General features: G+C 37.1%; 1 protein-coding gene across 3 annotated transcripts; it reads right to left on the reverse strand.

The window, feature by feature from the left end:
- Positions 1–363: 363 nt before the first annotated feature.
- Positions 364–11,842, reverse strand: ALY3 (DNA binding protein). Of its 3 annotated transcripts, none has more exons than XM_088246961.1 (20): positions 11,649–11,841; positions 10,558–10,681; positions 10,170–10,268; positions 10,017–10,079; positions 8,935–9,012; positions 7,859–8,048; positions 6,931–7,196; positions 6,465–6,837; positions 5,965–6,039; positions 5,192–5,379; positions 5,017–5,070; positions 4,280–4,609; positions 4,015–4,193; positions 3,620–3,902; positions 2,775–3,017; positions 2,081–2,239; positions 1,782–1,925; positions 1,423–1,638; positions 979–1,269; positions 364–752 (listed from the first exon to the last, which is right to left on the reverse strand). In XM_088246961.1, exons 2-20 carry the CDS (start codon positions 10,660–10,662, stop codon positions 588–590), a joined length of 3,501 nt encoding a protein of 1,166 aa, XP_088103087.1. In that variant the 5' UTR covers positions 10,663–10,681; positions 11,649–11,841; the 3' UTR covers positions 364–587. The 3 variants fall into 3 exon arrangements, with proteins under 3 accessions (XP_088103087.1, XP_021818689.2, XP_088103088.1); XM_021962997.2 differs by having other exon boundaries at positions 2,847–3,017; positions 11,649–11,840; XM_088246962.1 differs by lacking the exon at positions 364–752 and having other exon boundaries at positions 1,108–1,269; positions 1,418–1,638; positions 11,649–11,842.
- Between the last annotated feature and the right edge of the window lie 9,494 nt (positions 11,843–21,336).

A 21,336-nucleotide genomic window follows, 5' to 3' on the forward strand; every position in this document is an offset into this window, starting at 1 on the left:
CGAAGCGGATAATTAATCACTTTCAGTTTAGCTTTCTTGATCTTAATACCATGCCTGGGAGTTGGAAAGAGAAGATAATGGAAAGGAAGGATAAAATTTTGTTGCAAACTGTGCCGTTCAATTGGTAATTTGGACTACAAATTCAAATGGAAAATTTCTCCACGAAAAAAAGAAAAAAAAAAAAAAAGAAGAAAAAAAAAAGCATGAATATACTCCATCAATAGTTAAGAATAAGATTGACAAATGTTAAATTATTTGGTACAAAATGCTTTTATTTTAAAGAATTTAATAGTAAAACAGATCACATGGAATGATAAGGATTACACTTATCAATTCCTTTGGATGCTTAAAGCAGAAAGGAAATACGAAAAATTAAATTGCAATTACCATTATTGGTTATTTTAATAAGAACAGAAACTCTCTTTTACAACATTTATATTTTATACTATATACCACCTCATAACAAAAAAACAGCATGAACTTCATGTGCTAATAATGTTTATACATACAAAATGCTCAAGATACCTCTATACATGTATTGATTCTAGTGATAAACAAAACATTGATCACATATTTAGGCAGAGTGACTATGTAGGAACGAGCGCCATTATCTGATTCCTAATAATGCCCATGCACTTCTGTATTTCTCCGTAAACTGAAAGGTTCTGGGGGCAAAATGGCTGCAAACTAGTAACGGCATGATCTAATACCTGGGCGACATCAGCTGGCGGAAACTGTCGTGCTGTACATGTCTGCAATTCGTGTGGTAAAAATCAAAATCCAAGGTTATAAACAGATATAAGCTTCCTATCAGCATAACAGTGATGGACAAAATGATCATTGAAACAGGTAATGACTTGATAACAACAAACAAGTAATAAAACAAGTGAAAAACACTTGCAGACGAAAGGTGCCAAAGAGGAATAACCATGGGAGGAGATTTACCACAGCAAAATAATGCAACATATATTTAATTACCTGAATCATCATAAAAGCTGCTACACAATTTACAATAAGGTCTGAAAGGAGTTTTTCTTCACTTTGGTTGGATAGATTATTTGACTTTGAAGGATCATGTGCACACCCAGTTGCCAATGGTTTTGATGTACAGGAAGTTAACTGATCCTGGGAAACCGGAATTGGATCTGCAGGGGTAGTGGAAGATCCCATTGCTAGCATGCCAGCATCATCTGAGAGCCGATTACTTACAAAGTCTATAACCTCCTCAATTTTGTCAAAGTTATTTTCCTTCCTCAAGGATGAAAACGCCTGAAATAGTAATTAAGATGGCATTGTTGTCAGAGTACAAAAAGTAATTAGCGTTTTGCAGTATAGTTGCCATGATAGATTTGGTCATAGCAATAACTTCCTAGAAGGCCCCCAGGATATAGAATAACAGAGCACAAAATGCCCTTACCATACCTGCATAGCTGCATCAACCATTTTGTGAGCTTTTGCTCTTGAACTTTCAACAATTTCATGCATATGAGATGCTGATTCTTGAAAATCACAAGAATACCCATAGGAGTTTGAGTGGCTACCAGGGCCACTTAAATTGTCCATGGGCTTCACAACTGTATGCGGGGAGCTCCCTCTATACGTATTGCGTTGTCTCAAGCATAAAAGAGCAGAAGAAACCTGCACATGAAAGGAAATCAGCTTCCTTCTCTTTCCTCTCTCTCACTCACTCTCAAATAGTCACTTGATTGCTGCATAGTTGTAACCAAGATGCCACATGATAGAAGGAAAGGGAATGAAGCAACAGATGGGACGATGGATACCTGGTCATTGACTTGACTCAACTGTAAGAGTACTGCAGCATATTCCTTTTTAAAGGGCTCAGAATCCCTGATAGAGTTGTCTTCATCTCTTTGGTTCTCAAACACCTCATCATTCATGCGCCTCAACTCAGACACCACGGCTTCCTACAAGTTTCAACATGATCTGTCAACTCAGTTCTCAAATACCCACATCGACAGGAGTTGAATAGGTACAATCGCTCGTTTCCCTTCAAATACAAGACATTTTTCCAATTGTTAACGCCTAAAATTGATATAGAATTATGTATTAAGAACTTCACCTTTTTGTCAAGTGCACGAGTCAACTCATATATAGCTTGCACATCAGCTTCTTTTGCTTGGGTCTGTGAAGGAATTGAAGGCCGATAATTTGCAACTTGTGTACTAGCAGTTTCACCAGGCCCAACTTTAGCTTGCACATTAAAGCTTGATGACTTCACCTAACCAAAACATTTCCTACTTAGATAATAGCATATAATTATTCTGCATTTTAATGTTTCCTATTAAAGATACAGCAGCAATGTAAGGTCAATGGTTCAAGTAGTCAGCAAAAACAAATGACCAACAGAAACAATGAGTCCTAAAAACATGAAGTGAAAAGCATGCGGGGAATAGCAATATAGTTCAAGTAAGATGAACACAATTCGATCCCAAATAAATGGCAGATGTTCAGTTTCAGTCTGAACCAAATCACAAATTTTGGCAGTTCTCTTTATTTCTTTCTTCTTTTTTAGAGAGAAAAAGTGAACTTCTTGTTGTGTCATCAAGACATTGATATGCTTGGAAGAATGCTCCTCTTATAAATGGGGGCAGTTTCATGGTCATGACAATATCAGATACTACAAGACGATGCTTGAACATTTAATATTGCCAAATAAAGGACAGACAGGCACCTATTATAAGATTACAAGCCATCTTGCACGTAAATATAAAAGGAACCACAATATGTTTTGGCAGCTGGAAATCAAAACTAACCCCTGTCTGCTTTGATGATTTATTGATACAAAGATTTGATGGCAGAATATAACCTGGAACACCAGTGCTCACCAGCTTGTCACTAGAGGAAATCTTCATATATCCTTTAGTCTTCCCTTCTTTCAGTTGTTCATTAATCTTGAGCTCCTTAAGGTTCTCAATATATTTGTTGACAGTGACATTGTGCTTTCTGAAAGAAGCAGGTAAATTTTCTGCTGGATGTATAGGCATGCAATCAACATCCTGTGATGAAAGTCAATACACCATGCCATTAAAAAGGAACAACCGGAACTACAAACAGATCCTATATCTGCTAAAAGCATCCAAACAAGGGTAACTTGTAAGCTCTCATGGAAATGAAAATAAAGAAAGAAAACACAAACATGCTGTGAGAATTAGATTTAGTGCTATATGAAACAAAGAAAAGGATGCAACACGGTTTGTTTTGGCCATTGATGCAACATAGTTCAAAGGCATAAAAACTCTATTACAGTTTCTTTATTTTTTTAATAGAGAAAAAGAAAATATAAACAATGCATAAGAACAATTTCTAAACATTGAGAAAACAGGGGACTATCCGAGTGGTGCCAACAGAAAATTTCATCCATAAAACTTCCAAATGATTACTTCAGTTGAATGCTTACAAATACTTATGGCAGTTATCCCAACCGCTCTTCAGAAGTATTAAATTTCAGAGATATCAGAACCTCCTTCCTTACTTCCCCTCCCGCCTCTATTGGCCACCAAAGAAAGTTCCTCCCATGAAGGTTTCAACAAAATGAAATATTCTCCTTAAACAAAAATACATAATTATGTCATAAAATTCAGTGAGGGAAACTAATTACCATGATATATTCAACCCCTAGTTCAGGCTGGTCAAACTGCACAGAACACCTACTATGGTCGACCGTTAGTACAATTCCATTGTGGATCTCTCTTGCCCTGGGATGAAAAGCAATGACATGCTGTCCAACTGATAAAGGCCGAGCTAAGTCAGTCGGAAGTCCCTCCCTTGTACCAGCATTAAGTTCAGCATAATGGGTTCTAACAGATTCCCGGTACTGATTAAGCTTCTCTTTTTCTTCCTTCAAAAACTGTTCAGAAAATCTCCGTGGTCTGCCAAGGGAGCTGCATCAACAAGTACCAACAACAAAATTTGCAGAGCTTATCAATCTGAAAGGCAAGTCAAAACTGGCCAAACAAAAAGTTCCAGTCAAAGAAGCAGATCAGGGACATCTACCTCCTTATTACACCCCATTCAACACGAGTTAATCTTGGAACATGACCCAATCCAACATGATCCAAGTACTCCACAAACTCCCTTTTAGCAAACCATGGGTAATCAATTGCACTGTAAAACCATTCAAAAGCACACCATCTCCGCACTTGATACCGAGATAAGCAATTAGAAAGCTTTTCCTGTAAATGTAGAGGTACACTTATATATGAAACATAATCAAATATTCAAAAAATTCAGATGGCAATATAAATGATGACACATTTACCTTAATATTTAGTTCTCTGTTATGAACTGAAGGAACCAGTTTATCAGGTTGGTCATCTAAAATACTCTCAGGAGACTTTGTATCCTTCTGTATTGATGATTTCTGCATGTCCATCTCCCATTTACCCTTGTTTTTTGTAGGTAAGTTGGCCGGGTTTGCAGATGGAACTTGTACAGTTGATAAACCTGAATTGTTTTCTTCCCTTTTACGATCAGTAGTAGAAGATGCATTCCATAGAGTCTTCTTCACCAATTTCCCTTGCTTTGGGTGCGTAGTATAATGTGAAGATCGTTTACCTTTACTCGCGGACTTCTTCACCTCAACTGTAGCCTGAAACCAATTATAAATACCAAAAGTCAAAAGTGATTGTAGGCACATGAAAATTATAAAGAAATCAAATTGTGATTTGTGACTACCATAAGAAATGACATGAAACTTTTGAATAATTTCGATCTAAAGACTACTGAACTTCCAAAACAGCAACATATAAAGAAAGTTTAACCATCTGCTCTGTTCAAAAAACATTTTTTAAGGGATCAAAAGAATGTGCCATTCCCTTCTGAAGGTAACTATGCTAAGCCTTATTTCTGGTAACAAAAACGGCAAAAAGGAAAAAGAAAAAAAGGGAACACCTTCTAGACTTATAATTAATAACATCCAGACTTTTTTAAAACAACCACAAAGTCATCTGTAAAGTGAAAACACTGTGAAAAAGTCAGGGTGAAAGGACCCCATACCTCAATCTTTTCATTGTCACTCCCATAGCAGTCAGTTTGAGCTTCATTATATATCTGCAAATAAATAACGTCATACATGGTCATCAATTCCTGCCATAGCCAGATGGACCATATGGGGTAACACAAGTAAAGCAAAACTAAAGGAATTTGTAGGAAAAGTGTTATCTGTCCTTACCTTAAATGACAATGACTTCTGTTTTCCTTTTTGCAGCCCACTATTAGACTGATGAACTCCCTCTCCGAGTTTGCCCAGTTTAGACGTTTTAAAAGCAGCATGTTCAACCCCAGGAATTGGATGACTCCCTTTCAGTTTAGACTTGTTAGCAATATTGAAATTGTCTTCCTTGACATGTGCAGATGACTCTAAACACAGAACCAACAAGAAATCAAAATTTGAGTCAAATACATCAGTTAGCAGTTAAAGAGGATCTATAAAGTAAACTATAATACCGTTAACATCACCCCATGTTTAACTGATTTGCAATCCTCAAGAGACAAAATACATATTGCAGCAACAAATTGACACAAAAGACCCCTAGAACTATTGATAAGCACTAAACAGTACAGCTAAAAAAAGACAAACACAGCTTTATTCAAGCATGCAAAATGTAATTCAAGTTAAAATCTTCATGACATAAAAAGAGGCTTTGTTTCTTATACGAGAAATATAAAGAAAGACTGATGAGAAATTAATAATTCAAATGAAGCCACTGTATTTGATCAGAACCCCTTGATAAGGTACCAGGTAAGCTAGCTCTAACATGACAAGAATAAGAATGTTTCTGAATTTTGAAACTGAATACTAGAGATATAAGGAAAAAATGAAAGACATAAACTGAACATTAAGGAATTATATAAACCTTAAAAGGACATGATAAGAGATAAAACCCAGTGTTCCTAGCAAAATAGTGGTAGAAAATTGTACTTGTCAAAACACAAATGTTTTACCTGTATCAGCAGCTTCAGGCATCATCAAGGATAGATCTGCCAGAGTTTGTAGTGCATCAAAGGGAGAGCCTTCATCTGCATGGAGAGAAGAGTTAGAATGAGTAATAACTGGACATGCTTCAACAGATTGGAAGCCAGAGCAGTCAAATTTAAGATCATATCAAAAATCAAAAGTGGAAAAGCAATGCAACCCGATCATCAATACTACAATTTCCAAACGCGTTGGCTTGTATACAATCTAGATAATCTTCTAAATGGTTGGATATGCACAGAAAAACAGAAGCCAAAAATAACCCAGATGACTGTCTCAAAAAGAAATAAAAGAAAAAAGCAACACAAAATAAAACTACCTCAACTGTATCTGTACTACAAACCAAAAGTACCAAACTGGAAATTGCAAAGGAAACAAGTTGTGCAAAAGCATATCTGAATATCAGTTATAGAGGGAAAGCGAGGTATGAAGGGGGGAGGGAGCTTGGCTTAAATATTTGAAAACATACCTCCTCCAACCAGAGCTTTTTTACTTTTCTTTCTTGTATCCTTGTAGAAGGACCTAGCACTTTTCGCAACTTTAGTATCAAGTTTTCCTTTGATAGCACCTAATTTCTCTCCTTCCTCTGTTCCACTACAAGCTTCTTTTATGTCCTCAACATGTTCGTTTTTACTTTCGTCAACTTCGTTCTTCTTTACAAAGTATCTCTTCCTCCTCTGCTGAACTTCCAGAGTACCAGTCCCTTCTCTACCCATTGCATACTTTTCATTTCTGTCATAGTAATCATTGTCAGCTTCAGTGCTACCTAAGCTTAATTCACAACCGCCCTCATCCATTTCACAACCATGGAGCCTGGCATTAGTCATTTCTGATTCTGCACGCTAAATGTCAGAAACAATAATGAATGATTAAATTATCATCTTGAAATAAGTCTAGAAAAGCAATGAAGATTTTTTAAAAAATAATAATCTTACCATCCTTTCACCATTCCGAACAGGTGATGGTGTAGTGCCTTTGGCTTTTCTCTTAGGCGTCCAAGAAACTAAGGGAGAACCACCTCTATGCGAGGCCTCAGTCAATGCCAATGCTATCTCATGAGCAACATCATTATTGTTAGCATCTGCATTGAGTTTTAAACCTTGCCTGGCAGGTGAAGAATACTTTCTACTATTATCTTGATCATTAGAATATGCAACAGGGACTCGAGGAGTCCTTTTTTTAACAGCATGAGGCCTTATTCCTGAAACAAATTCAAAACATATTAATGGCAGCACCATTAAAGAGAACATATAATGTAAAATAGACCCAAAGGGGGACGATGGAATTTTTGAAGTAGAACCAAGAAGAAAATAGAAAAGTGAAAAAAGTAGAGAGAGAGAGAGAGAGAGAGAGAGAAGTGAGGAGTAGAATAAGAGCAAGACAAGTTAATCTCAATTCAATAAAACTCTTGAATTCCATTACAATAGACCCTATTTATAGTGGTAATCCTGCAATAGTAAAATACGTTAATAAATAACTTAATCCCTAAATTCTAATTTTTATAAATAAAAATTAATTAAAATAAACCCGTTTCCCACTTTTGCTCCTACACCATTTTCTTGCATCCACTACCAATTTCTCTTTTCCAAAGACAAGGGTCAAACATACATAAACAAGAAGCAACAATTGACATTTTCCCACCAAGTTGCACTATATTTTCCTATGAAGTATAGAAGCTTTGCTTTTCAATAATAGTGAGAAAATATGACTCGAGCAGCATAAAAAGGCAGCAGCAAAACAGCTTCGGTTCCAAGCCACAAATGAGTAAAAGATAACCACTAGGTAAAAAACAAATGAAAAAAAGATATGCAAATTGTACATGTGCTGACCCAGACACACACACAGATCACAATAATTTCCCACCTGAGCGCCTATTCTTCAGCAGTGACAAGCAGTCACTAGTTGATGCCATTGGATGGGACTGTGAAAAATCTGGAATATGTCCTTCTAATCCTTTTGAGGACTCACTCCGAAGTTTTGACCTTGCATGCTTTTGGGGCTTCCTAGAGGTTTCTGCATCCTCATTGTTTTCTTGTTCACTGTCACTTCCTCCCTGTAAGGCCAGAGTCCTCTATGTGAGTTCCATGTGGGCCATTTCCAATACATAGCCCAATTGATATCAACAGAAGAGTATTACTAGATCATTAAACTCATTAACAAACTAACACATATGTACATGCTGCTCACCATAAATGGATATTTCTTAAAATGGAACTTCATTACAGTTTCCTTTAGCAATATAACCAATGCCAGGTTTTCATTTCCCCTTAGAAACAAAGTTGTATTAACAGCTAGGAAACCCTTCAATGAATAGAAACAATGATGAAATTCAGACCAGTGAATTTCAACTATTCCTTTGGTTGAAAAACATGTTTAACCAGCCAACCAGAAAACAAAATAAAAAATATAAATAATCTGTATCCCTTGATGTTCCTTTCTTTTTCATTTTTTAAAAGAAATGGAAGCTTTATTGCAATGAAGGATGCAATTATAAAGCAGGGGACATGAAATCCTCTCTAATAGAACAATACAAACATATCCTCATTCAGCTACAAAATTAACTAAAGAAGAGGCACTCCAATTTGAAAAGCAAACTACAGGTTGGGGAACAAGGAGTATAAGTTACAGCCTACAGGAGACAATCCAAACCTCTGGTCAAAGAAATAGCAAAGGCCTGCACTATTGCCAAAGAAACCTTCTTTTTTTGGTCATAAAAGCCTCCTTTTTTCCCCCTTCAGTCAGCTACTTTTTGTTTTCATGGCAAAAGGTAAAGTTTCCCTTCCCCATGCAGTGTTTGTAGAAGCACCAGAACAACTAAACATGGATTTGCACTAAACAAAGGAAAACCATTTTGAAGTACCAAAATATTACCCACAAGAATAGTTCCTAGAAGGTAAGTGCACAGATTGATCTACAAAACCACAAACGTTCAATCTTACCAGTATACAATAGTGGTCAGTCATCATTGCTATTAGGCCAACCACAGAAGCAACGCCCTCAGGAAGAGATAAATAGGCCTGAAAATATAGAACAATCCTGAGTCACCCACATGGTATAAATAGGTTATGATTAAAACATAGAAAACATAGGCATTTATTAATCTCTTGGGGAAACGTAGATAATTCAAGATTATGGCATAAACAAAGTTTGTCAAATTCTAAACACAAAACTTAATGTCTTTACTGATTCTATGACAATTCTAATATTATTTTACTTTCATATTAGCTTGGAAAAAACTCAAAGAATGAGACTTCATTTTTTTTTGAATAGAAACACTTTTTATTCAAAATTGAATGGAAAAAATGATGACATTTAGGACACAGACCAAACAGACACACTTGCCAAAAAACAGACTCAAAGCCACTCAACACAGAAAACCAGCCAGACATGAGACACTCCTTAAGATACTACAGCTAAAAGATTTCGCATAATTGTAGGATAGGATATATCCTTAAAAGCGTGAGAAGTTGATGCCCAAAGAGCAGCCCAAAACTTCACTCTTTCCCATAACTCTACCATTCCCACTCCCTTATAATCCTCGAAAATTCTCCTATTACGTTCCAACCAAAGATTCCAGACCACTGCCTGCATCAAGCTGCCCCATAAAATTTTAGCCTTCTTTCCCCTTCCCAAAGAATGAGACTTCATCAAGCATTGACTGAACTACATTGAACTGATTATTATGTAGTTCAGATTTTCAGGGAAAATATCTAATTTACAGAGCTCAACAAATTAAAATGGTGCCAAATCTTATACATTGATGAAAATTAAGATCAGATTATTCAGTTTTTCTATAAATAAATAAAAACTCAAAACCCCATGCAATGGTGGACTTGCCACAACTTGGAAACAGAAGAGTTATGTGAGTGGAGGCAAAAGCATTCCACTATGCATAGAATTGCACACACTGGGGATAGAAGGAATTAACCATGACCATTTTTAGACATAAAGTTTTACGCATATGGACAAGATAGTGTCCAGTTGTGTTACAAGATAAAATTACACTATATCCCGCACATACCTTATTCATAGAGTAAAGGGCCTCCACCATTTCTACAGATCGGTGACGAACTACAGAAGCCACCTAAAATGAAAAATTATAAGTAAATAAGTAAGCTTACGGCTGGCCCAAACATGTTAATCAAGTGAAGAGTATCATAAAATTTGTACTAACCTTCTTCCAATCTTTCCCATACTTACGATATGCTTCATAGAAATTCTCTAGCTCTTCCTTGGTCCATTGAGGTCCTAACATGTTAGACAACTTTCTCTTCTGCACATGAGAGGACAGGGGGAAAATGCATACAGAACTGGTTAACAATTACTAATTTTAAGCAGTTCTAATACTTCAGAAGAAACTCGAGGTTTGCTATTTGAGATCTGCATATACATAACGATATGTAAACCAACACTGATCACATAGTAACTTCCTAGAATGGCAATGCAAAGTTGTTGCTTCAGGAGAAGGAGGAAGAAAATCAAGATTTCAAATTCAGTTTTTGTTGACTAAATATAGAACAATTCAGATGATAAAACATCCTCAGAACAAAGTCAGGACTCACTTTCTGCCCAGTTTTGTTAGCATTCTCTCCATACTTGTTAGAAGCAGCCTCATTCATATAAGAAAACCGCTTATTTACACTCCTTGATTTTCTCGATGGGGCCATGGCTAACTTCCTTAGTTACCTGAAACAAAACAAGTAGAAAAGCACAAGCCCACAAAGTCATATCCAAAATGAAGAGCAAGGTCATACAGTAATTAATGCCGACATCAGCAACAAACTATGCAAGTAATATGTGGGTTGCGTCAGATCGTCCTACAAAAGTTTAAGATTGCCTTATCGTCAAACTTTTCCTACCATCTTCGCGACTTTGACAACAAATTACAGGGAACTTTGGAGAACACAAGCCTTTTAGAAATCTACCACAAAGTTCTGATTCATAGTGGGTATAATAACTGACACTTTCCATAGCAAGATCAGTAAATGTATTTTTCACGTATCACGACCAACATTCTCATTATTGAAAAAGAAAAAGCATATCAAGGCCAACAAGGCAAAAGGAAAGAGACTAATAATCCTTCATAAGAAACAAAACTCAAATTCAGAATTCCCAGCTTTTATACTTCTGATACTTTTTTTTGTTTTTGGAAAAAGGGAAAAAAAATTTCTTCACTGTAAATCAATTTTCCCGCCAATTTTATGTATAACCTAGTGGAAAAAGAAAATCTTAGATCTGAACCATCCAGCTTAAAACTAAGCCTATCTCAACCAGATAACTCGGCAGTAGCCTTTGGGCTTCAAGAGTTACACAGAAAATCCACTTTCGAACACAAAATTTCTCATAATTCGAGGCTCCCTTACTTTAAAAAAAGTTCGAAAAGATTCTTAAACAACAAAATCGACCCCCAAAAAAATACACAGAGCCCAAATGTAACAATTTCGTCCGAGCTGAGGAAAATTTTCCGCTAAAAACAAAAATAAAAGTTAATAATGGACAAAATTGCGATTTCTTTTACTGTTCACAGTTTTCTCAGCAACCAAAGATCGAACGAAACCTAAAAATGTAAAGCGTTACCAATACACGGCTTGCAATTCGAAAACCTGATAACCCTAACATAGAGAAAAAGAAAAAAGAAAAAAGGGAAATTCACCTCTGGAGGAGTGTTTGCACGCCGATTAGAGCTCGTCCAGGTTCTGAGCGATGGAGTGAAAGCGCATTTGAGCAGCACTGGAACTGAGAGATAGTGGCAGTGGATGAGAAAAAAGAAGAAGACGACGAAGTTGAAGAAGAAGAATGAGAAATTGGGGGCGGACAGCCGCGAAACTTTAAAACACTGTTAATCGGAGTTGAGAATTTTGTTATTTTGCCCGGATTTTTCAAATTTGTGCACGTGTCAAATTTGTAAATGTGTGATATCACGTGTTTTTGCTTAATAAATCAGATCATTGAAAACTAGAAAATAAAGAAAATAAAAACTAAAGTTTAAAAACAAAAACGAAATAATTCATTATGCTAAAACGATTTCTTTATATTTTATTTTAACAAAATTTAATTTGTAATGTATTGAAACTGTAGGGATCTTTTTCTTATGGCAGCTACCAAATGGGCTGGGCTGTCGTAAGGAGCAAACTGAAGAAAATATCCCCTATATCTGAGTTCAAAGATCAGACCCCAAAATGTTTCGAAAGGATAGCAAAGTCTTAGGAAACATCTTGGTTACCTTCACCAACAAAAATAATGGCTGCTTACAGATAATTTCTTAGTGCTTACAGGTAGAATTTTAGCTTGGCATGAGAGGCTTGTGGTATGGGAGCAAAGTGCCATGAGTTTAGCACTAAAGAGAAAATTAAGTGTTCTTGGGGAAATATGGGTATTAAGATAGGAGAGAAAGGATTTTGAAGAGGGTTTTGGTTGAGAATGAAGGAAAGAAAGAAAAGGGTGGCTTGAGTGCTTTTTCCAGCAGCTTGACAGTGGTTCTGTCAAGTGTTAGAACATCATGTCAAGAAGGAAAACTGAGGAAGGAGATGAACTAAGCACGAAAATTATTGGTTTTGAAAATAAGAGAGGAAGCTTGCTCTCTGGTTGTGGGTGATTTTTGTTAGGTAAAAAAGGCCCTATTTATAGCCGTTGGAAGCCATCTTTGCTCTATGTTCCTCATTTTCTTCCTTGTCCCTTTATTGAGAAATTTTAATCCTAAGTGCAACACTCGCTAATTTTCTCGTTTGCCCCCTCATGAGAAATTTTAATTATCAACAACTATACCCAATGATTGGCCATCACAAGGTCATACAACCATGTATGTGGCATCCTCCTTACTAAGGGACACAATGCTATGCTTGAAGAAATGATGGTTTAAAAATGTGAAGAATAGCGGTGTTTCGAATTAAGATAGTTAAAACAATAAAAGTTAAAATATTAGTAAGTATGAAATAGAGAGAAAATTACTTCATTATCATTTTGATAGTAAATAAAGTTGGTTAAAATAATTATTTGGCTAAAAGTCACTTTTGGTCCATGTAGTTTGGCACTTCAACCACTTTTGACCCTGTAGTTTTAATTCCGTCAATTTTAATCCGATAGTTTCGTATTTGTAGCAATTCAAGGACAAGTTAGTATTCTTGTCAATTTCTTTGATGGTGCAAGGGGCAATTTTGTCAACCCAAAATCCTTGAGCATAAAAGCTCGTCTGAAACTTCCCTAATTTCATATTAGGGCTTGAAATTGGTTAATTGGGTTTAGGGTTCTTCAAAAATTGGGATTAGTGGTTGAATTTTGAGCCATAATATGAAATGGGGAGAATTTCAAACAAGCTTTTACGCTCAAGGGTTTTGGGTTGACGAAATTGTCCTTACATCATTAAAGAAATTGACAAGAATACTAACATGTCCTTGAATTGCTACAAATACGAAACTACAATGGCAAAATTGACAGAATTGAAACTACAGGGTTAAAAGTGGTTGAAGTGCCAAACTACAGGGACCAAAAGTGACTTTTGGCCTAATTATTAAGGCTAACAACAAAAAACACCCTGCAGGTTTGGGGTGGTTCTCAATATGGACCTCAGGATATCAATTTTATCAATTTACACCCTTACGTTTGCAACATCGTCCAATTTCATCCTTCTGTTAAGTTGATCGTGTGATCAATCTTTAAATGCTAACGTGTCTATTATGGGACCCACCTACTAACCAACCAGTACATAAATTTTTTTTATATAAAATGATAAAATAACATAATTTTTTTAAAAAAATAGACTTAAAAAATCACAGCCCCTTCCCAGGCCAACAAACCCAGCACCCGTTGTTCACACTCTCTCGCCCCACACCAACCCCAGAGCCATCCCTCTCTCTCTCTCTGGCGTCGGCTCGGCAGCGGAACACCAAAACCCAATTCTAGTAAGAAAAAAGAAAGCAGTGAAGTCCAACTCTTCATGTGCTAAAAGACTCAAGTCGATCAACTTTCTCTGATATGGTGCCTAGACAGATTATGAAACATCAAATACAGAGGGATTAGCCCAACCTGCAATCTCTCTCTGGAAAATTTGCTTAAACAATATCAAGTTGAAAAGACATCCATCTACTGCAAAATTCATAAAGTGGGTCTAGGAAAAATGTTGTTATAATCGTAAATGTCGGGTAGTGTGCACAGCATCAAGAACACAACTAACAAATTAAGCATTAAAAACATGGCTAGACAGATACTGTCATACTAAACTACAAGTCCCCATTCAGAAACAACCACAATAGCAATCACTTCAAGCTAACGTAGCTATATTATGCGCTCCAATTGCAAACTAATTTAGCTATTCGATAGAGAACAACAAGCTTACCCATGTTATGTGCTCAAATTGCAAGTAACCCTTGGCACCAAAGTTGAATTTTGTATTAGCTTCGTTGATTATAAGCATGTTCTCCAAATCTTATTCCAAAATTCCCATCCTCGTAATATCCAGGTTCCTCTTTCTTCCCCCACCCTCATTCATAACACTCCTAAACCCCATCCCCACCATCCAATTCTACATCAGATCCATCTTCGTCTCGGAACGTCTCGTTTAGCCGGCTGAACGCCCAGGCTCCCAAGTTCGTCCCAACTCGGCAACACACCCAATTGGAGAGTACGATTGATGAGCTTGGTCTGATTGGCATCGCAGGACCTGGACTCGTCAGTAGCCACGTCAGTATTTAATGATTGACCACATGGTCAACTTAACGGAAGGATGAAATTGGACGATGTTGCAACCGTAAAGGTGTAAATTGATAAAATTGTTACCCTGAGTCCATATTGAGAACCACCCCAAACTTGCAGAGTGTCTTTTGTCATTAGCCCTAGTTATTAATTACAATGAACACTAGAATATTTCAAAAACACAGAATTGCACGTACACCATGCATGCATCACTCACGCTATATGTGCTATTTCATTACGCCCTCTTAAACTTGAGTGCGGGAATATTTGATAGCCGATCCGAAAGTTTGCCTAACTTTTAGATACCAATTTGAATACTTGAATTGAAAACACATTCTAAATTGGTGAGATAAATAAAAGGCATGAATCAATTTAGTATTTAACCCTTGTTTGTTTTTTCTTCTTCTAATTTTATTTAGCATCACTCACACTACAAGTTTCCAGTGTCACTATTTTTTTATTTAACCCAGTCTTTCACTCTTGTTCTCTCCCTTAGGGCTTTGACTATTAAGAATCATCAAATCTCTTTAGTCACATTTAAGTCAAGCCATAATTGTAGGATCTGCTCTTATGCAATCTTTCCATTATTCTAATTGTAATCAGTTGCAAGACCTTAGGCACAAGTTTAGTTAACTTTACTTGTACAGCTTTTCCTTTCTTGTATTTAAGATTTGTATCAGCTTGCTAAAATATCAATGAAAACACAAGAAATTTCTCTGCAAGTTCTTCTCTTTTACCAATTTTAACATGGTATCAGAGCATCGATCTTCGATACTCTAAGCCTCATTCCATTCCGCTACAACACTTACTTTGAAGATGACGAGCGTTGACAATACGTCTCGAGATGTCAAAGGCAAATCCTTATTTTGCACATACTGTGAAGGCAACCACTCCTTGGCACACAATGCGCAAGGTACTCCTTCCAAAAGTGGCGATTCATTCCATGGAATCCCTCAATTCACAGCACATGAATACCATCATATCAAGGCTATGTTACGTGACGGTAAATTTCAGTTTTGTGAAAAAGTCATAGGTACATCCATTTCCAAATGTCATGTTGCTTCTTTTCATCAAGGTTCTAAGGATTGGATAATTGATAGTGGTGCCACTGACCATATAACATCATCACCTGATCTCTTGCATACATCGGCATCACATCCTTCTTTTGTCTAGTTACCAAATGGGTCACGTGTTGATATAATTTCTACTGGTTCCTTGAAAATTAATTCTGACCTTGTTATTAAAGATGTCCTTTCTGTTCCCTCCTTCAATGTCTTCAATGTCAATTTGCTTTCAGTGAGTAAGATAACTCGTGACCTTCATTGCACTGTCATTTTCTACCAAGGATTTTGTATTCTACAGGACCTGACAACGAAGAAGGTGATTGGCCTGGGGAAGGAGCATAATGGCTTGTATTATCTTACCAAGCCCACGGATATCAAGCCGCCACCTGCAGCACATACCACCTCCACCAATTCTGATTTGTGGCACCGTCGTCTTAGGCATCCCTCTGCTGCCCATTACAATTTCTGTCAAAATCCGTATATGGTATTCCTTTCAATTTAAATTTTCATTGTGAAATCTGTCCAATGGCCAAACAGACTCAACTACCATTTTCTTTAAGTTCTATTTCTACACTTGCACCCTTTGATTTGATACACTGTGATATATGGGGACCTCATCGCATTAATTCACATTCCGGTGCTCGTTATTTCTTAACCATTGTGGATGATTTTTCTCGTTACACATGGGTTCATCTCATGCAATTTAAATATGAAACACAGAGCCTATTAAAATCATTCTTTGCTTTCGTGCGAACACAGTTCCAATGTCATGTTAAACAGGTTCGTTCAGACAATGGGAGTGAATTTACTTACATGCGTCCTTTCTTTAATGATTTGGGCATCATTTTCCAGCACTCTTGTCCTTCTACACTCCAACAAAACGGTGTCATTGAACGCAAACATTGCCACCTCCTTAATGTCGCACGAGCCTTACGTTTTCAAGCACACCTTCCCTTAAAATTTTGGGGAGAAAGCATTTAAACAGCTGCATATATTATCAACCGTTTACCAACCCTTTTGCTTTCCAAAAGAACACCATATGAAATGCTCCATAAACATGTACCCCAATATCACCACTTACGAGTCTTTGGTTGCTTATGCTATGCCACCAATACCAAACCTTCTTCAAAGTTTGATTCCCGAGCAAGAAAATGCATATTTGTTGGGTATCCATTGGGTCAAAAAGCCTATAAACTATATGACCTTCAAACTAAGACATTCTTCTCTAGCCGAGACGTTGTTTTTCACGAACAAAATTTTCCATTTTCTACCTTGCCTTGTGACACCCTACTTGATCATTTTGAACATCTATGTTTACCTTTGCCTATTCACGATGCCATTACTTCCCACTCTACACCAATACCACCACTAGACACCCCAAGTCCTACACAACCTGAAACACCGCCACCTACACATATTGGCCCACCACATGAAACTCCATCACCTCCATACATTGACACACCACCTATTACTCAACCTGAACCAAACATATCACCTCAATCTAACGAATCTAACCAACATGACAGATCCTTATCCAATCCCACTCCTCAAGTTGCACCACGTCGTAGCCAAAGAGACCGCTAACCACCATCATGGCTCCAAGATTATCAATGCTCCCAGGTTCGTGTTACTCCCCTTGGCCCATCATCATCTTCACGGTCAGGTTCACACCACCCTCTCTCAAATTTTATTTCCTATAATCACTTGTCATCTTCTCACCGTTGCTTTCTCAGTAGTCTTTCTACCACTATCGAACCCACCACATTTGCACAGGCTAATGCTGATCCCAAATGGAAAGAAGCCATGCAAGCCAAACTTTTGGCTCTTGAGCACAATAATACCTGGACTATGACTCCACTGCCTTCTGGAAAACACGCCATTGGTAGTAAATGGGTCTATAAGATCAAGTATAATTTAGATGGCACAATTGAACGCTACAAAACACCTTTAGTGGCAAAAGGATATACTCAAACAGAGGGCCTCGATTATACAGAGACATTCGCTCCAGTTGCAAAACTTGTCACTGTCAAATGTTTGCTTTCCATTGCCGCTGTTCACGGCTGGTCTCTTCACCAACTAGATGTGCAAAATGCTTTCCTCCACGGTGATTTGGATGAGGAAGTTTATATGCTGCCTCCTCCTGGTTTTCGTCGACAGGGGGCGAATATGTGTGTCGACTCAACAAGTCATTGTATGGCCTCAAGCAGGCATCTCGTAATTGGTTCTCTAAATTTTCTACTGCTATTCAGAGTGCTGGTTATACCCAATCAAAGGTAGATTATTCCTTATTTACTCATGTATGTGGTGAATCATTTACATATATTGATTTATGTTGATGACATGATAATTACAGGAAATGATGACAAAGCCATACAAGACCTTAAAAAGTTCCTTCACACCAGCTTTCGAATCAAGGACTTGGGAAATCTCAAGTATTTTCTTGGAGTGGAAGTTGCCCATTCAAAGAAAGGCATTTCCATTTCTCAATGAAAATATACATTAGATATTCTTGAAGATGCTGGGCTACTTGGTGCAAAACCTGTCAACTTTCCAATGGAACAGAACTTGAAATTGACTCCAACTGACGGTGAATTGCTCAAGGATCCTTCACAATATAGGTGACTTGTTGGGCGTCTTATATACCTTACCATCACAAGGCCAGACATTACCTACTCAGTGCACATTCTTAGTCAATTTATGCAGCAACCAAGGAAGACGCATCTAGAGGCAACTCATCGTGTCTTACGTTATTTAAAGAAGGCACCAGACCAGGGTTTTTTGTTTCCCACACAGAGTTCATTACAGCTGAGGGGTTATTGCGACGCTGAATGGACTGGGTGTCCTACCACAAGAAGGTCAATCACAGGTTTTTGCATATTTCTTGGTGATGCACCTATATCTTGGAAGAGTAAGAAACAAACCACTGTGTCATGTTCATCAGCAGAGTCAGAGTATAGATCCATGGCCTCTATCACTTGTGAGTTGGTATGGTTGAAATATCTTTTGGAAGACTTGCAAATTAAGCATGAACAACCAGCAACCTTGTTTTGTGATAACCAAGCTGCCTTACACATAAAGGCAAATCCTGTATTCCATGAGCGTACAAAACATATTGAGTTAGATTTCCATACAGTGCGTGAAAGGATCCAATCAGGTCTTATTGCAACTACTCATGTACCTTATGCCCATCAAATTGCAGATATATTCACAAAACCTCTTGGGAGTGCACTGTTCCATCACCATCTACGCAAGTTAAGAGCTTTGGATATCCATGCTCCAACTTGAGGGGGCGTATTGAGAATCAGCAAATCTCTTTAGTCACATTTAAGTCAAGCCATAATTGTAGGATCTGCTCTTATGCAATCTTTCCATTATTCTGATTGTAATAAGTTGCAAGACTTTAGGTACAAGTTTAGTTAACTTTACTTGTACAGCTTTTCCTTTCTTGTATTTAAGATTTGTATCTGCTTGCTAAAATATCAATGAAAACACGAGAAATTTCTCAGCAAGTTCTTCTCTTTTACCAATTTTAACATTGACTACTACCTCAGACCTTATCAAACCAACACCGAGATATATGTTTGATTATTTTAAAAGAACAGAAGTTTCCAAAAAGGATAAGAATACAATTTTTATCAGTTGTGGATTAATCACAGAGGATAAAAACTATTATGGTTATTGTCATTATGTGCTTGGCACATATTTACAAAAATACCTATACATGTGATTGATCAAGTTAAATACCATTACTGAACATGAATATATAACAAAATAATACCCAGTAGACCATCTTTTAGGTCACAAGATATTTGATATGTTTATAGATTGCAATATAGTTACAGGCATCTCTGCTAAATCATCGATTCGACAACTTCGAATTTCTTGGGCTAGCTTAATCTGCTAAGTCAAGAGTTGAAAAAGTACAACCAACACATCATCTTTTAGGTCCGCAATTACATATTTTTTTATACCAAAACCCTATAGACCTGCTTGAGTTGAGTACTTCCCTCATGCTACTTGACAAGCTTAATACATGCCAACCCCTAATGTTCAGAGGAGACAGAAAGAAGATAAACATGAAATAACAGCTAGGTGTAAATTCTAACAAAATTCTAAGAAAATACAAATTGGAGGCCAGACATGGATGGATCTGCGCAAACACCACACAAACACCTACCTAGATGATGCAAGTGCACACAAAAAATCCACATAATCATCACATAGGCATGTAATTAAGACATATAATGAACATATATATAATTACGGAATCGTACAAGAACCCCATTGCTACAATATTGGGGACGTCTTATGCTCTCTTTCCTTTACATTATCTGGTAAATCATTGATTCGATGTAAAAAGTCTACAATTCGTAAGATCTGAACCAAAATATGTGTGTGTTTGAGCCTTTTCCCATTTGAAAACCGAAAATACTATGATTTTCCTTCATTTCTCTGGAGAAGAAGGCCAAATACGAAAACCCTAACCCAATAAGCTAGCTTTTGAAGAACGATAATCTCTATGAGGTCTTGCATATGACGGCCACCTCTACCATCATTAACCAATTTATAGTGTGTGTCTAGCTAGGTCAGGGAGATTTCAGTAACTACATTACACATGGCAGCCTTTGATTGGTCATTTTTTATGTCTGAAACATACAATGAGTGGTCACTTCATCATGACTCAAACATACAATGAGTGGTCACTTCATCATGACTCAAACATATAATGATTGGTCACGATGAGGTCATAGAACCATGTCATACTGGTTGACTAATAAAATGACATGGCAATATTTATGCTTCTATGTGAGTGTGTATGTTGTGTCTCAAATATATACAATAAGGGTTTTAAATAGTTACCAACAGAGTCTAACTCATTAGAAAATTGCCTTAATTTGCAGACTAGTGGTCTCATGTTCAAATTCCCAGGACACCATCATAATATGTGTATGAGAAACCCCCCATTCCCCCTTATAGTTTAAACTATTGCTTGTGTTAAAAAAAAAGTTAAGAATAGCAGGACGTAGTTCCAATTAACTTGTTATAAATGAATAAAAAACGATGGGAGCTTATATCTTGGTAAATCTAAAAAAGGGGAAACCCAAAAGAAAAAAGAGAAAAATAATAATACCAATTGTTTTGATAGTTAATAAAGCCGGTCTTGGTCACAATAATTCCAAAAAACGAAAATATTGCAATTACATATCACGTACATGTATCATACAAGTATAGAGAAAATATAATACCATGCATGCATCACTTTTAGAGAACACGTTCACTACTACATTTTACTATTTGCGTGACGAAAAAACTTTAGTCACACAAAGCTATGCGCGACAAAAACTTCGTCGCGCTCAATCCATTGCGCAAAGATCGTGAAGAAAGCCTCTGTGCGACGATAATTTAAAATTGGTCGCAAAAACCCAGAGCGACGGCTAATCTTTGGCGCACAAAACATTGAGCGACAACACTAATATTCGTCTCTCAACACGTTGAGCGACGACAACAGTTCGTCGCGATTGCACAGCGCGACGGTTAGCCTTCGTCGCACTGAAATGTAGGGACGAGAGGGCGCTTCGCCTCTCAAAC

This window comes from Prunus avium, chromosome 1 (genome assembly GCF_965620075.1).
Source record: "Prunus avium chromosome 1, drPruAviu1.hap1.1, whole genome shotgun sequence".
In the NCBI taxonomy this organism is placed as follows: Eukaryota; Viridiplantae; Streptophyta; class Magnoliopsida; order Rosales; family Rosaceae; genus Prunus; species Prunus avium.

What these genes read in the sequence shown, in the direction of transcription:
- ALY3 (XM_088246961.1), bottom strand. Translation starts at nt 10,662, where the DNA reads ATGGCCCCATCGAGAAAATCAAGGAGTGTAAATAAGCGGTTTTCTTAT. An exon ending in GCTGAAGAATAGGCGCTCAG is followed by an intron (nt 7,197 to 7,858) that starts GTGGGAAATTAT and finishes AATTTGTTTCAG; the next exon opens with GAATAAGGCCTCATGCTGTT. An exon ending in TTCGGAATGGTGAAAGGATG is followed by an intron (nt 6,838 to 6,930) that starts GTAAGATTATTA and finishes TCTGACATTTAG; the next exon opens with CGTGCAGAATCAGAAATGAC.